At 38.1% G+C, this 11,938-nt stretch overlaps 4 protein-coding genes across 4 annotated transcripts in view; 3 read left to right on the top strand and 1 right to left on the bottom strand.

Annotated features, from left to right (window-relative positions):
• LOC104706298 overlaps positions 1-1,523 on the top strand; it is a 2,022-nt gene extending 499 nt beyond the window's left edge. Inside the window, exon 2 of the mRNA XM_010422472.2 lies at positions 1,047-1,523. Within this exon, the coding sequence (XP_010420774.1) occupies positions 1,047-1,369 (323 nt within the window). The 3' untranslated portion in view covers positions 1,370-1,523. The remainder of the gene's footprint in view (positions 1-1,046) is intronic.
• On the bottom strand, positions 1,713-6,240 carry LOC104706296 (outer envelope protein 80, chloroplastic). Its single transcript, XM_010422471.2, has 16 exons — positions 5,408-6,240; positions 5,194-5,287; positions 4,819-4,901; positions 4,626-4,723; positions 4,425-4,494; positions 4,062-4,155; positions 3,797-3,878; positions 3,667-3,702; positions 3,420-3,573; positions 3,190-3,330; positions 2,954-3,024; positions 2,762-2,840; positions 2,568-2,683; positions 2,330-2,477; positions 2,176-2,245; positions 1,713-2,061 (listed from the first exon to the last, which is right to left on the bottom strand). Exons 1-16 carry the CDS (start codon positions 6,131-6,133, stop codon positions 1,907-1,909), a joined length of 2,217 nt encoding a protein of 738 aa, XP_010420773.1. The 5' UTR covers positions 6,134-6,240; the 3' UTR covers positions 1,713-1,906.
• On the top strand, positions 6,811-7,840 carry LOC104709236 (peptidyl-tRNA hydrolase, mitochondrial-like). Its single transcript, XM_010425885.1, has 6 exons — positions 6,811-6,824; positions 6,880-6,985; positions 7,088-7,161; positions 7,382-7,440; positions 7,527-7,603; positions 7,706-7,840. The coding sequence occupies exons 1-6, from the start codon at positions 6,811-6,813 to the stop codon at positions 7,838-7,840; spliced, it is 465 nt and encodes a 154-aa protein (XP_010424187.1).
• The window catches only part of LOC104709235, a 10,074-nt gene continuing 6,702 nt past the window's right edge, over positions 8,567-11,938 (top strand). The window contains exons 1-12 of the mRNA XM_019228669.1: positions 8,567-8,614; positions 9,103-9,246; positions 9,348-9,416; positions 9,503-9,629; positions 9,903-9,975; positions 10,091-10,207; positions 10,681-10,800; positions 10,919-10,937; positions 11,056-11,137; positions 11,218-11,537; positions 11,656-11,744; positions 11,831-11,919. Of these exons, the coding sequence (XP_019084214.1) occupies positions 8,567-8,614; positions 9,103-9,246; positions 9,348-9,416; positions 9,503-9,629; positions 9,903-9,975; positions 10,091-10,207; positions 10,681-10,800; positions 10,919-10,937; positions 11,056-11,137; positions 11,218-11,537; positions 11,656-11,744; positions 11,831-11,919 (1,297 nt within the window). The remainder of the gene's footprint in view (positions 8,615-9,102; positions 9,247-9,347; positions 9,417-9,502; positions 9,630-9,902; positions 9,976-10,090; positions 10,208-10,680; positions 10,801-10,918; positions 10,938-11,055; positions 11,138-11,217; positions 11,538-11,655; positions 11,745-11,830; positions 11,920-11,938) is intronic.

Raw genomic sequence — 11,938 nt, 5'->3', positions numbered from 1 at the left:
AATTTTGATTGGAAGTTATAAAATATGATGCTCTGGTTTGTGTTTCTGATTTTTGTGTTGGATCTGGTAATGGTTTTTTACAAGTTCATCTGTAACAATTGATTTCGTATTCATTATATACAGATTGAGGGCATTTGATCTGTTGGTTTTTGTGATATTGTTAACTCTAAGTGTGACCCTTTTGCTACTACTTATTTAGTTCTCATTATAGGTTATAGGTGATGACAGAATAGTTGGTTATAGGTTATGTGGCAGTTGATGAGGAGTTTGCTTATTTACTTGATATTATCAGCTGAGATAACTTTGTTCCAGTTTGGTGTTGGTCATATCAATATTGAGATTAAGTTCCATTTTCTCTCTTGTGTATCTCTAAGTTGTTTTAGTTGATGTAATTTGTGTCGTCTAGATTTAGCATATTTTCTTGTTCCTATTTGGTGTGTTCTATGTTTGAGTATAGATAATGACTTTAGAAGATGTGACTGCAATAAGAAAGTTCGCTCTACTGTGGAGAAGAAAATCAGCGTTGTTTTAACTTTGAACAGATTTCAATTAAGAGCGTCTAGGTGATTTTGGGGTAAACTGTATGAGATGTTACAGTTTCCCTCTCTTTGTTGGAAACACCAAATAGGATTCTCGTTTGTTCTTCTTACTACCGAGATAATTCTCTTGTTTGTGTGACATCATTCTGCAATTGATATAAATCCTTTCAGGAGTTTTTAAAAGACTATGAAAGTATCAGTTCCAGGATTGCTTTCAATGTCTACATATATTGGTGAACTTACATCTTTTACGTGTTTGTCATAGGAGTTTCCTTTAATTCTTGCTGAGAATAGAACCAAGAACATATAAGAAACTTGTAGATGAATTTTACAGTAATACATCTCGTACCCATACTGATCATAGTGACCGATTCTGATACGAGTGTGTGTAACTGATGAACTGATCACATTACTCTTCTAATGAATATTCTGAGACAAATTTGATATCTCACGCCAACTTAAGTATATTGTAAAAGGAAACAAAATGAAGTGATGGCTCTATTGCAGGTGCACCAATAGCAGGATCAGCGGTGGAGCAAGTAGAGCAAGTGGTGGGATATGTGAGTTTGGGATACCCATTTGGCCTAATGGCCTCGATTCTGTTTGGGCGGCACCACAAGGCCATTCTCTCATCCCCCAAACCCAAACTCTTCGTTATGGGAACAACAGACGGGTTCACTAGCGTTAGCCAGCTAAAGAAGAAGCTGGGATCTGCAGTAGGACGCACCGAAACACACCTCATTGAAGGCGTTAGCCATTTCCAGATGGAAGGACCTGAATATGATTCTCAGGTGACCGGTATCATATGTAATTTCATTTCATCCTTGTAAAATAGCACTTGAAAAAATAGACCATATGGGATTATTGTATCCTCTTCGAGTTACGTTGGTGTATGTTATAGTAGCTGGTTTCTGATAGACCTCTTCGAACTACTTGGTGTATGTTATTTATATAGTAGCTGGTTTCTGATAGACCTCTTGAACATTCCAATTTCCAAGTGCTTAGATTAGCGAAAGCTGTGAGTTGAGTTGGAAGTCCCTGTCCAGTGTCTACTATGTACTAAAATAATTGTTTTCATATTCTTAATTATTACCACTTTGTCCATCAGATATTTTCTTCAAGCTTTGTAATTACGTCGAGAAGTGCTTGCTCATGATCATATGACATCCTAAGGATACAATTCCTAATCTTTAGCTCGAATCTGGGAGATTGATAAAATGAATAACATCTAGCATTCATATGCGACATCTCCATGCACAACCCCTCACAAAACAGTGAATTAAATAAGATGATATAAATCAAAATAAACAAACATCATCTAGAAGCAGGACAAGAATCTAAAAAGAAAAATAAATGAAACAGAAAATTTAGTTCCGCAGACCAACCCCAAAGTGAAACCTTCCTGCCTGTTGATCGTTGAAGGCATATTCAAGGCGTAACGGCCCCAATGGGGAATCAACACGCACCCCTAAACCATACCCATAACCACTTCCAGGCTTCAGTCTTGCCCCAGCAGGATCACCTAAAGGGTAGAAAAAATAACAAAGATGAAGGTTCCATGTGATTCTAAAGCTATTACAAGCATATATGGAAGGACTCAGAAGGAGAAGAAAAAAAACGAAATCCTAATCTATACCTGGGACGGTGTTTCCTGATGCAAGATCAGTACCATAATCAGTAAAAATAACGCCTTCGACCGGTCCTCTCTGCACAACAGGGAAAGAATGAGAGTCAAAATATTCACACCATTGGGAAATGAGATCTTAAGAATGATCAGAGAAAAACCCCACCACTGGGAATGACATCTCCCCCGAACCAACTACATATGACCGACCAGATCCTACAGCTCCCTCTTCGTAACCTCTTACGCTGTTTGTTCCACCGATCACGAATGCTTCATGAGGTGAAAAGTTTCCCACCACATGTCCACCAGACAGACTATAAACATGAAAATAGGTAAGATCAGCTATATAAAACGTGGGAAATGATGATTCGAATCCCAAAAGGCGAATAGAGAGGTTAGCATACCTAAAAAGAAAACGAGCTGGTCCAATGTGTATGCCTTTCCTGGCACGACCAGTCACTCGATTGAAACATAACCATTCGGGCAAAACAGGAAGCCCTTGTTCCATGTTAAACGCAAACTGGTGTAGAAAGACAGATAGAATTAGGCACTGAAAAAAAAGAAGGGGAAGATGTACCAACAGAGGTATCAGACTGACCATTGTTGATCCTCGGTCACCTGAGCCAGTATAAATGCTTTCAAGTTTTGCTAGCAAGGTATCATCATGGGTCTTACCACTACATGAGCAAACATAAAAAAATCGCATCTATCAGATTCATGTGGCCAAATACAGCATTGGTGAAAACAGTGAGCAAAACCAAAGACATTTCATTCTTTGGGACATATATACCTTGCGGTTAATGGGCTACTGTAGAAGTCCTTAATGATAGGGTTTCCTTGTTCATCACGAGCACCAGCATGCTAAATCATTCAAATTAAGGGTAAGGTATATATTTAGTCAAAAAGTCTAAAATTTACCAGTTTGGATCTAATCAGAGACGACAAGAACATATAATAAAATTGCTTTAAAACCATTATTGCTCTGGATTGGTACAGAGACTTCAAAATAGTGGAAACAGTAGATACCTGAAATATAAGTCCAGCAGTACCACTCCACTTTGGCCTGAATGGACGACTGTATTCGATACCTGCTGTAACCCGACCAATTGTGAGATTACTATTGTCTGGTTGATTGCCATGAACAAGATTCCCAGGTGTTCTTGAATTCTAACACAACACGAAGGTCGTTATTCTATTAGTCAACTTAGTATTCTCATTGAGATAAACAACAGAGACAGAACCAGTAAAGGTTTTACCTGAACCATGATAGATCTGGATGTCCTCTTGTCATCTCCTTCAATCCATGGATCAGTGTAGTTTATACGAAATATAGAGTCAATTTGACCCCTCTCTAGGGAAACGTTAAGCTTCTGGTTTCTTCCAAACAAATTGCGGTGAGAATAAGCGAAGCTGCATAAAATAATTACTTCAATTAAATCAGTGATGTATTTATAAATACATAATTTTACCTACAATAAACAGCAATGCCATATCATTTTTTACCTTCCAATTAGTCCTGATAGAGGGCCACTCGTAATCCTACAAATTAGAAATGGACAAACTTGGTCATCAAGCTACGAAAGAAAAACAGTGAATCCCTGTAAGTAGCAAAAAAAAACAAACTAAAACTTACCCACTAGATATCCCACCACCAGCAGAGAAGCCTCCACTGGGACGCTCGACACAGTTCATGATCAAATCAACCTTCCCACTATCTAACAATCACAGGAATAAAAAACAAGGAAAAGAAGAAAGTTTCAGAATCAGACACTGTCAAAACCTGTTATTGTGCCAAAAGATAAGCAAGGCATTTACTTTCTCAACTCATATTACTGCACCTTAAGCACAAAACGAAAATAAAAAGCATGAGCTGAAAATAAAGGAATACATTTACTCACCTCCTGCAGGTTGTGGTATAATACTAACATCTTCCATGATTCCCATGGCTAGTACAGTGTCTACATCCCTCTTCCCTTGAAGCATGCTGTAGACCTACATCGACCAAAAGCCAGATTAGACAGCATGTATATGTAGAGATCCTACTTACAGGCTCATGCATAGAGACAAATCTTCAAGGCCAAAATTTTATGATACCATCATGAGTGATTAACCTTAATACAAAATAAGATCTCCAAAGGTTTCATATATAGATGATGCAATCAGAAGTGGTTTGTAAAATAATCATACAGCTCAGGTAGACTACAATGTTTTAGTCAACGACTTATCTTTACATCTAAAGCTGAGAAATGCCCAAAAAATACCTGTCCCTTCTTTGTTGTAAGTTGCCGTAGTATTGTCTCAGGGCTAGTCTTCCCTTTAGTTGGTTCCCCACTACATATAGAAAGCACCATTCTCAAATGAAATAGTTCCAATAATTGCAATAATAGAAAGCTAGCAGTGCCATCCAGAACTGCCTGCAATTTGTAACTAAATTCGAAAGGGAGAGATTGGCACCAGCTTACGTTTTACGATCAAGGAATCGGATGGATATGTTATTAACCTCTGCTTCAGCAACTTGAAGCCTTACTACACCTCCAGAAAGCGTATCAATATCTGAAACCTGCCATGGCAGACAATAACCACAATGTATAAGACTGTATCCATGATGTAGACTAATTTCTTGAACAATCTATACAGTGTCCAAAGAACACTTACAATTCCGAAAAGACCACGCTCCATGTACCAGCCATTGATGGATGTAATAGCTTCTTCCAGTCTCTTAATATTAATCACTTTCCCTACACAACTTCACACCAACATTTACTAACAATTACCCTATCCAATCAAACACACACCAAACACAAGGAACCCACCTAGGTAGCCTAATCATTTACATGTAGGCTAAGTGAAATAATACTCTGTTTGGGAGCATGGAAACATTTTGGGCATACTACCTACCCCTAATCTATCTTCTTCATTCAAGGCTAACACATTTAACGATATCAGGATTAAAGAATCCATCTTCCTGTACGATAAGTCTAGTACAATACAGAAGAAAAAAAGCAACAAGCCAAATTGGAGGATACGTACCAAACCCATTTCCAAAAGCTTCTTGTATGAAGTTGGAAGGAAGAACATTTGCGTTTTCACAGACTAACCCACGAAATTCTTGGTTTGGTTCTACCTTATGGCAAGAAAACAAGAATTATTTACATCCCAAAAGATTTAAAAAAAAAAAAAAGAGACCTTTTTTGTATCAAAGTATAAGTCTTTCAAACGAGTACTGCTAATCAAAGAATATTACCTGAAACATCAATCGTATCCCGTCGCGTGTATCAACAGCAACAGGAGTACAAGAGCAAAAGTAACCACTTTCTATAATCCTATGTACATCCTCTTGTACCTCACGAATGGTTAACGCTGAATTAGCTCTACAAGCTTTCAAAGCAGTCAATGCCTCCATCTCCAAATCCTTCCTCTCGAGTTCCTCACCATCTTTCGTTCTAACTAACACTTCACTAATCAGAACTCGTTCCTCCGCGTTTCTACTCACCGAGTGACCCTTCTGCTGTTGTGTTACATCCTTCCCTTCCACTGACTCGTTTGGTCTAGTTAGTGACAGAGAGGCACAGCAGAGCAGAGGCGAGTTTAGCCCACGGGTTATCTCAGTATTCTCAGCTCCTGAGTCAGTCCAATTCAATTGGATAGAAGAAGATTGGATCAGCGACAGCGACAACGACATTGTAGAAGAGTTGCCAATCATAAGCTGAGTGACAGAACTGAGCATCTGAGTAGGTGAATTGGAACGACGAACCGGTCGAGTTTGGGTGAGACGTGGAGGAGTGGGGTTGTGGCGATTGTTGAGCGATTCGAAGACTCGGTTGAGGGAGTGACGAGTGTTTGAGAGGTGAGAGAGTAAGGTTTTAGAGCAGGATTGGAGATTGGTGAGTAAAGTGTGTTCTTTGAAAGGTGGAGATTGGATTCTGATGGAAGATGAAGAGAAGTGAACATCTTCGTCATGGCCTTGCATTGTACCTCGAGAGCGAAATTGAGGAACAAAAAAGAGAAGAGCTTTGAGATAAAAAAAATAAATAAATAAAAACTAAGAACAATCAAAAATTAACAGCTAGGGTTTTGACTTTTGAGTTGGGTGTAGAAGAAGGTGTAAAAAGTGATGAGAGATTTTGATATCTTTCTGATTTTTTCGATTTAAGAAAAAAAGCCCATTTACGAAAAAAAAAAATACATCTGATGTCATGTCACTGTGTTGTGTTTGTGTTTCGTCCTAATTCAAAGCAGATGCGGACTGAACAGATTATATATGTACAAGTGAAAAGGGTTCTTTTTTTTTTTTTTTTAACCTTATAGATAAAAATAAAAATAAAAATAAAACAATAATTTAGCTGTAGAATTAGCCAATGACAACACTATTAGAAATACTTTCTGTGTTTCGAATGTCATTTTAAAGTTTTATTTTTGTTTCATAAAAGTGTTACTTTACATTTCCAATGCATTTTCAATGTAACAAAAATAAAATTTTAAAATGACATTCGAAATGTAGTATCTTCGTTGATTTACACATGAATATAACTTCATCCATTGCTATTTAAACCAAGGTATCTGCTTGTTAGAGGCCTGACGAGAAGCTTTATGATTTAACGGTTTCAACCATGACAGTATCATACTTTTGTTTGGTCATCAAAATCTATGGCTTGCCAAGTGTCTATGATTGCAATTGAATTAGCTGTATATACCTATTTTTTGTTTGTAATGTAGCTTCTTCGCTTTGGTTGACTGTGTTAGTAACTGTGCCTCTCTTGAAACTGGTCAGAGTGGACCTCTCGCTGCTTATTACAACTTACCTCTCAATCGTGTGCTTGTGGTAATCCCATTACCGTTTTTGGCTTAAGGCCTAACAATCCTTACGACTTGTTTCACCAGAAGACACTTGATTTAATTGTTACTCTGGAATTTGGTGATGTAGGTGCATGATGACATGCAATTGCCATGTGGTGTTCTTCGCCTTCAAGAAAAAGGAGGCCATGGATGCCACAACGGGTATGGTATCTCATTTTTCTCACTAGGATGCGGTCATTTGTAAAACAGAGTTCCACTTTTCCCTGGTTCTCGTAAGACCATTTCTGTCACATGTTTCAGACTGTAGTATCTACCATCATGATATCTGAATCACAATATCGAAAACTCTTACCTTTATACTTGTTTGGGGTTTGACTGACATTAGTTTATATGGTAGTTATGATTCTCGTGGTCTTCTCAGGTTAAAAAGTGTAATGAACCATTTTCGAGGCAACAGGGAATTTGCTAGGCTACGAATCGGTCAGTTTCAACCTCCGTTTGACTTAGCACTTTCTCTCCCTCATGAAGATCATTGGTTCTAAATCAAGATATTATTATAATTGTAGGAATCGGAAAGCCTCCGGGACAAATGGATCCAAAGGCTTTCTTGTTGCAGAAGTTCAGCATGGCAGCTCGAGAACGGGTAAGCCTATGAGCAGTTATCGACATTGAAAACAGTGTGGCTTTAATCACCATAAAGAAATAGATTTATGTCTCCCTTGTGTGCTCTATGTTTCTGGAAAAGATGGATGGAGCTTTAGCAGAAGGGGTGGATGCTCTGAAGCTGGTTTTGTCTAAAGACTTTGGAGAAAGCTGGAGATTGTTCAATGTGGAACAGAAGTACAAACACTTGAGACAACATACAATCATTGCAGCTTGACCAAATGCTCTTTACTGTCTTCGATAAAGGAAGTGTCTTTTGTAGTAGGTTTTTGAATACCGGATAAGGAAGACTCATGTGCTCGTCAAGTCAAGCTCAAGTCATGTATAGATTTATGATCTTGTGCCCTCCCCCTTGTACCTGATTGTACAATTTGTTTTCATATAGTCTTTCTAGATTTCAGATTTTTAGAGTCGCTCTCCATTTCGGATTAATACGAAATTATCTGAATTAATCACACGGAATATGTACTTATTTTAGCGTTGACCTTTACTTGAATTAGTGAGTTTTATCCGACTCGAAATCCATAACAAGAATCTAGAAAATTAATAAACAAATGAGACATTAAAAACTGATTAGGAAGACGATAGGGGAAAGGGAGAGGGGGAGAGAGAATTAATGATATACTATTTGAGTTGTTGACGTTACATTTTCCGAAGTGGAGACTTTGATTTCCCAGTAATAAAAATGGGTTTTGGTATTTCTTCTCACTCTTCAGGAACGAAGCTATAGGTTGCTTGTAAAATGCCCGTCCGTAGTAGTACAATGCTAGTTATCTTCTTCAAAACCCTTATTAGAACTTCCCTAACACACACAGCCACACTATGGCTAACAAAACAACAGGTGTGTTTTCGTTACGACCAACAATGATACACATCTCGACCTTCTCTTGAAAACAGAGACAGAGAAGGCCTCTATCTCTGACGTGTATCGTTATTAGTTGTAATGAAAACACATCTTGTTGTTGTGTCAAAAGTCATAACTCTTGCATATGTATGTTTATTTTTGTTTTGTTTATTTTACAAAGACTAAATCTGCAAATAGATAGTGTTTCTCAAATCTCAAGTTGTGGAAAAATCACTGTCTTTTCTTTGTAGGTATAATTATGTTTTCTTTTGTACATACACACGTAAGTTGTTGTTGTTGTTTAAGCAACAACGATAACAACTTAGGAAAGGATCGTTGTTTTGTTTTGTAGGCTAACTCGGGAGATTAATATTAACACTCTACAATTTTGAGCCAAAGCGATATATGGAAGATCTATTATTCAAAATAAAAGAGTCATTTTAATACGGTCGTGACTGAGACGAGACGAATCCCCCACGCAGCCCGTAACAGAGTAAAAAATATGGCGACGGGATGCGACTTCCCGAAGATTCAAACCTTCGAGAGTGCTCTTTCTGCCGCCGAATTTGAGTCCGGATTTTGAACATAGGGGCTTGTGTCACTACATTATGCTTTGCTTTGCTCTGCTCTTGTAGGTATCACTGCCGTTCTCGGAGTTTATCAGATTCTGCAAGCAGCATATGATAAGCAAAGAGAATGGTTCCTGTGTTAATGCTATGTCTGCAGATTTTACTTCTATAGCTGAGGACCATATACCTGGACAAATATACCTAGCACAGGTTCAGATGCTTTCTAGTTTTCGTCTTTGTGCTTTTTGGTCTATGTATATTTTTCGCCCTTGGGGTTGAACTTTCATGTATGTGTATGTTTTTTTTTCCAGTTTCCAATTCTGAATGATGAGAAAGAAGAGAAGGTTCAACTCAAGATTCTGAGACAAGACTTCCAGACGGTAGGCGTAGTTCTTTTCGACTCTTGTTTCTACGTGTGCTGCTTAACTTGAAACTTTCTTAACATCAACTATCTGAATTGATGCAGCCCTCACCTTTAGTGGGAAAGTCACTGTCTTCTATCAATTTCTGGATGAATTCTTCACAAGCTCGATCAACTACTCACTATGATCCTCATCATAACCTTTTGTGCATAGTCTCAGGGCGTAAAAAAGGTTATTAGCCCATTGTTGTCCTTCACGTCAAAGTGTCAGGAAGTTGGTTCATGTTATTTCTGTCTTTAGTGGAATCAAATTGGTAATGTTATGGTCCAACTATAAACAACATTACTTCACAAAAAATTAAGGGCTTGTGGTTTCTAGAATGCCAATTCAGCTCGTTTGAAGTCAGTTTAAGGTTCATCTGAAATACTGGCATATTCAGTTATCATTTGACTATATGTTTTATGATTTCTTACATCTAAATTAATTTCAATCTTCATAATACAGTTGTCTTGTGGCCTCCTTCCGCCAGTCCCTCACTCTATCCGATGCCGATATATGGAGAAGAGTCAAACCACAGGTATCGTTATTCTTGGACTTTCCGTGTACTTTTCTTTGTGGTTACATCCTGGGAAAACTTGCCAATTTCTGGACCTAAGCAACTACATTGCCTATTATGTTTGTTGTTCATGTAGTTCGGTTGGTCTAGAAAATCCAAATTTATCTGATTATCCAAGGGCAGAGCATTCCCTGAAGCAGTCGCAGGAGGTTACTCTTGACGCTGGTGATGCAGTATTCATTCCTGAAGGCTGGTGAGTATACTCATATTTTCTCAGAAAAGCGCTCTTAGTAGCTCATAGTTTTGCATTTCAGGATAAGGTGAGTATTATAAGATATCCTACATCATCTGTGTCAAACTGTTTTTCCTAATCACTTGTAGTTATCATGTCTCTGTTTAGTCTGTGGGTTTGTATATGATATACCTTATGTCATATAGTATGCATGTGCCTACTTCAGCCTCTGATCCAGACGCTTATTGACATGGAAGTCCTGTAGGTTTTATCTAGACACAAACAAAGATGTTTGAAATGTTTAATTTGGTTAGCTAGTTAACTTGAATCATGCTAATGAAAGACTTCTTTGGTAGGAGAAGTACTTGTAATATAATTGTAAGTACTGAAATTGAAGCTTTGAGATTTTTGCGTTAGCCTCATAGATTCTCTGTGAGAACACTCAGTAGACAGGTTGATGTACTTCAGATTTAAGTATAATTTTACTTATGCAGGTTCCATCAGGTGGATAGTGATGACCTGACTATTGCTGTCAACTTTTGGTGGCAATCAAACATTATGTCTAATATGCCTGAACATATGGATTCATATTATCTGCGCCAAATCACAAGAAGGTCTTTATTACAAATCTTGGATTCTTATACAGAACATCTTGTCTTACCATTTTTGTTTTGTTGCCTAACCTCTATTCCTTTTTCTTGCATGTGTCTGGATTATGTGTCATACATTAAGATTGATAGACAGAGAAATGGTGTGTAAAGTTATCCTGTCTCAGCAGTAAAGATTGTTAGAGTTATGATATGTTTCCTATACTCGTCCTGATTTTGATCTAATCTTCTCACCTTTGCTTGTAACATGGACATTGACAGAGCCTGTTAGTTTCGAAGCCTTCATCAACTGATTTGAAGCAACTGTCTAAGCAGATTTACCAATCTCACATTGGGATGGCAGGTAATAAGACCCTGATGGTGTTTATTATGAGAAAACCTTCAATTGTTATCCTGACTTGGCTAGTGATGGAATGACTGCAGAAGGTGGGAATGGTAACTCAGAAAATGAAAGCGCTAAGAAAGGCCTCGGCACATTGTTTGATAGAACGTCATTGGATGATCTGGATCCTTCTGCTTGCCATGCTCTTCATGAGCTTGTTTCCTTAGTCCATGACCATGTTAATGCTGTTGATACAAGTACAGGACGGCAGTACACTTCACCTACACCTAGTTGTTCAGACCCAGCTACAGAGGGCAGAAAAAGCAAGATCCTGGTGAATGCATTGCCTTGTTTAGAAGATGATCGCATTGCCCATATGCTCTGGGATCTGGAAGCATTTAGACTTCGAGATGTACTCCTTGCAAGTTTACCCTGAAATGCTTTACTTTACTGTGCTTATCCTCACATGCTTATTTATGGATTTTGAAGGTTGATTTTGAGTTCCATATACATTTGTTTATTTTGGAATGTTGAAATAGGCTTTAAAGAAAGCAGCCGAGTCTCTTCTGGATGTAACTAGAAGTTCGCTTATCTGGCATGGAGGTCAGTGGCTTAACAATGGATCTCAGTGATTTAGGGTTTGTCTCCACATCCTACCATGATTACCAGTTTCTTCATAATCTCTTTGTTACTCTTTCAATATTTGTTGTGTAGCCAAGGCATCACTCAAGGTGTTAAAAGCTCAACGCGGGCTATTCGCCTAGCTGAAGGTAGACTAAGACGGTTAACAAACATGAATCCAGGTTCAGCCATCACTTCTAA

Source organism: Camelina sativa, chromosome 8 (assembly GCF_000633955.1).
Source record: "Camelina sativa cultivar DH55 chromosome 8, Cs, whole genome shotgun sequence".
Classification (NCBI taxonomy): domain Eukaryota; kingdom Viridiplantae; phylum Streptophyta; class Magnoliopsida; order Brassicales; family Brassicaceae; genus Camelina; species Camelina sativa.
The sequence above is the reverse complement of the archived record's forward strand: the minus strand, read 5'-3'. Positions and strand labels throughout refer to the sequence as shown.

Excerpts from the sequence above, each read along its gene's own strand:
- LOC104706296 (XM_010422471.2), bottom strand. The coding sequence starts at position 6,133 with ATGCAAGGCCATGACGAAGATGTTCACTTCTCTTCATCTTCCATCAGA. Across the intron at positions 4,902-5,193 it reads AGCTTTTGGAAATGGGTTTG|GGAAAGTGATTAATATTAAG; the intron begins GTACGTATCCTC and ends GAAGTTGTGTAG. Across the intron at positions 2,062-2,175 it reads ATCAGGAAACACCGTCCCAG|GTGATCCTGCTGGGGCAAGA; the intron begins GTATAGATTAGG and ends TCTACCCTTTAG.
- LOC104709236 (XM_010425885.1), top strand. Across the intron at positions 7,441-7,526 it reads ATTTGCTAGGCTACGAATCG|GAATCGGAAAGCCTCCGGGA; the intron begins GTCAGTTTCAAC and ends TTATAATTGTAG. Across the intron at positions 7,604-7,705 it reads GCATGGCAGCTCGAGAACGG|ATGGATGGAGCTTTAGCAGA; the intron begins GTAAGCCTATGA and ends TTTCTGGAAAAG.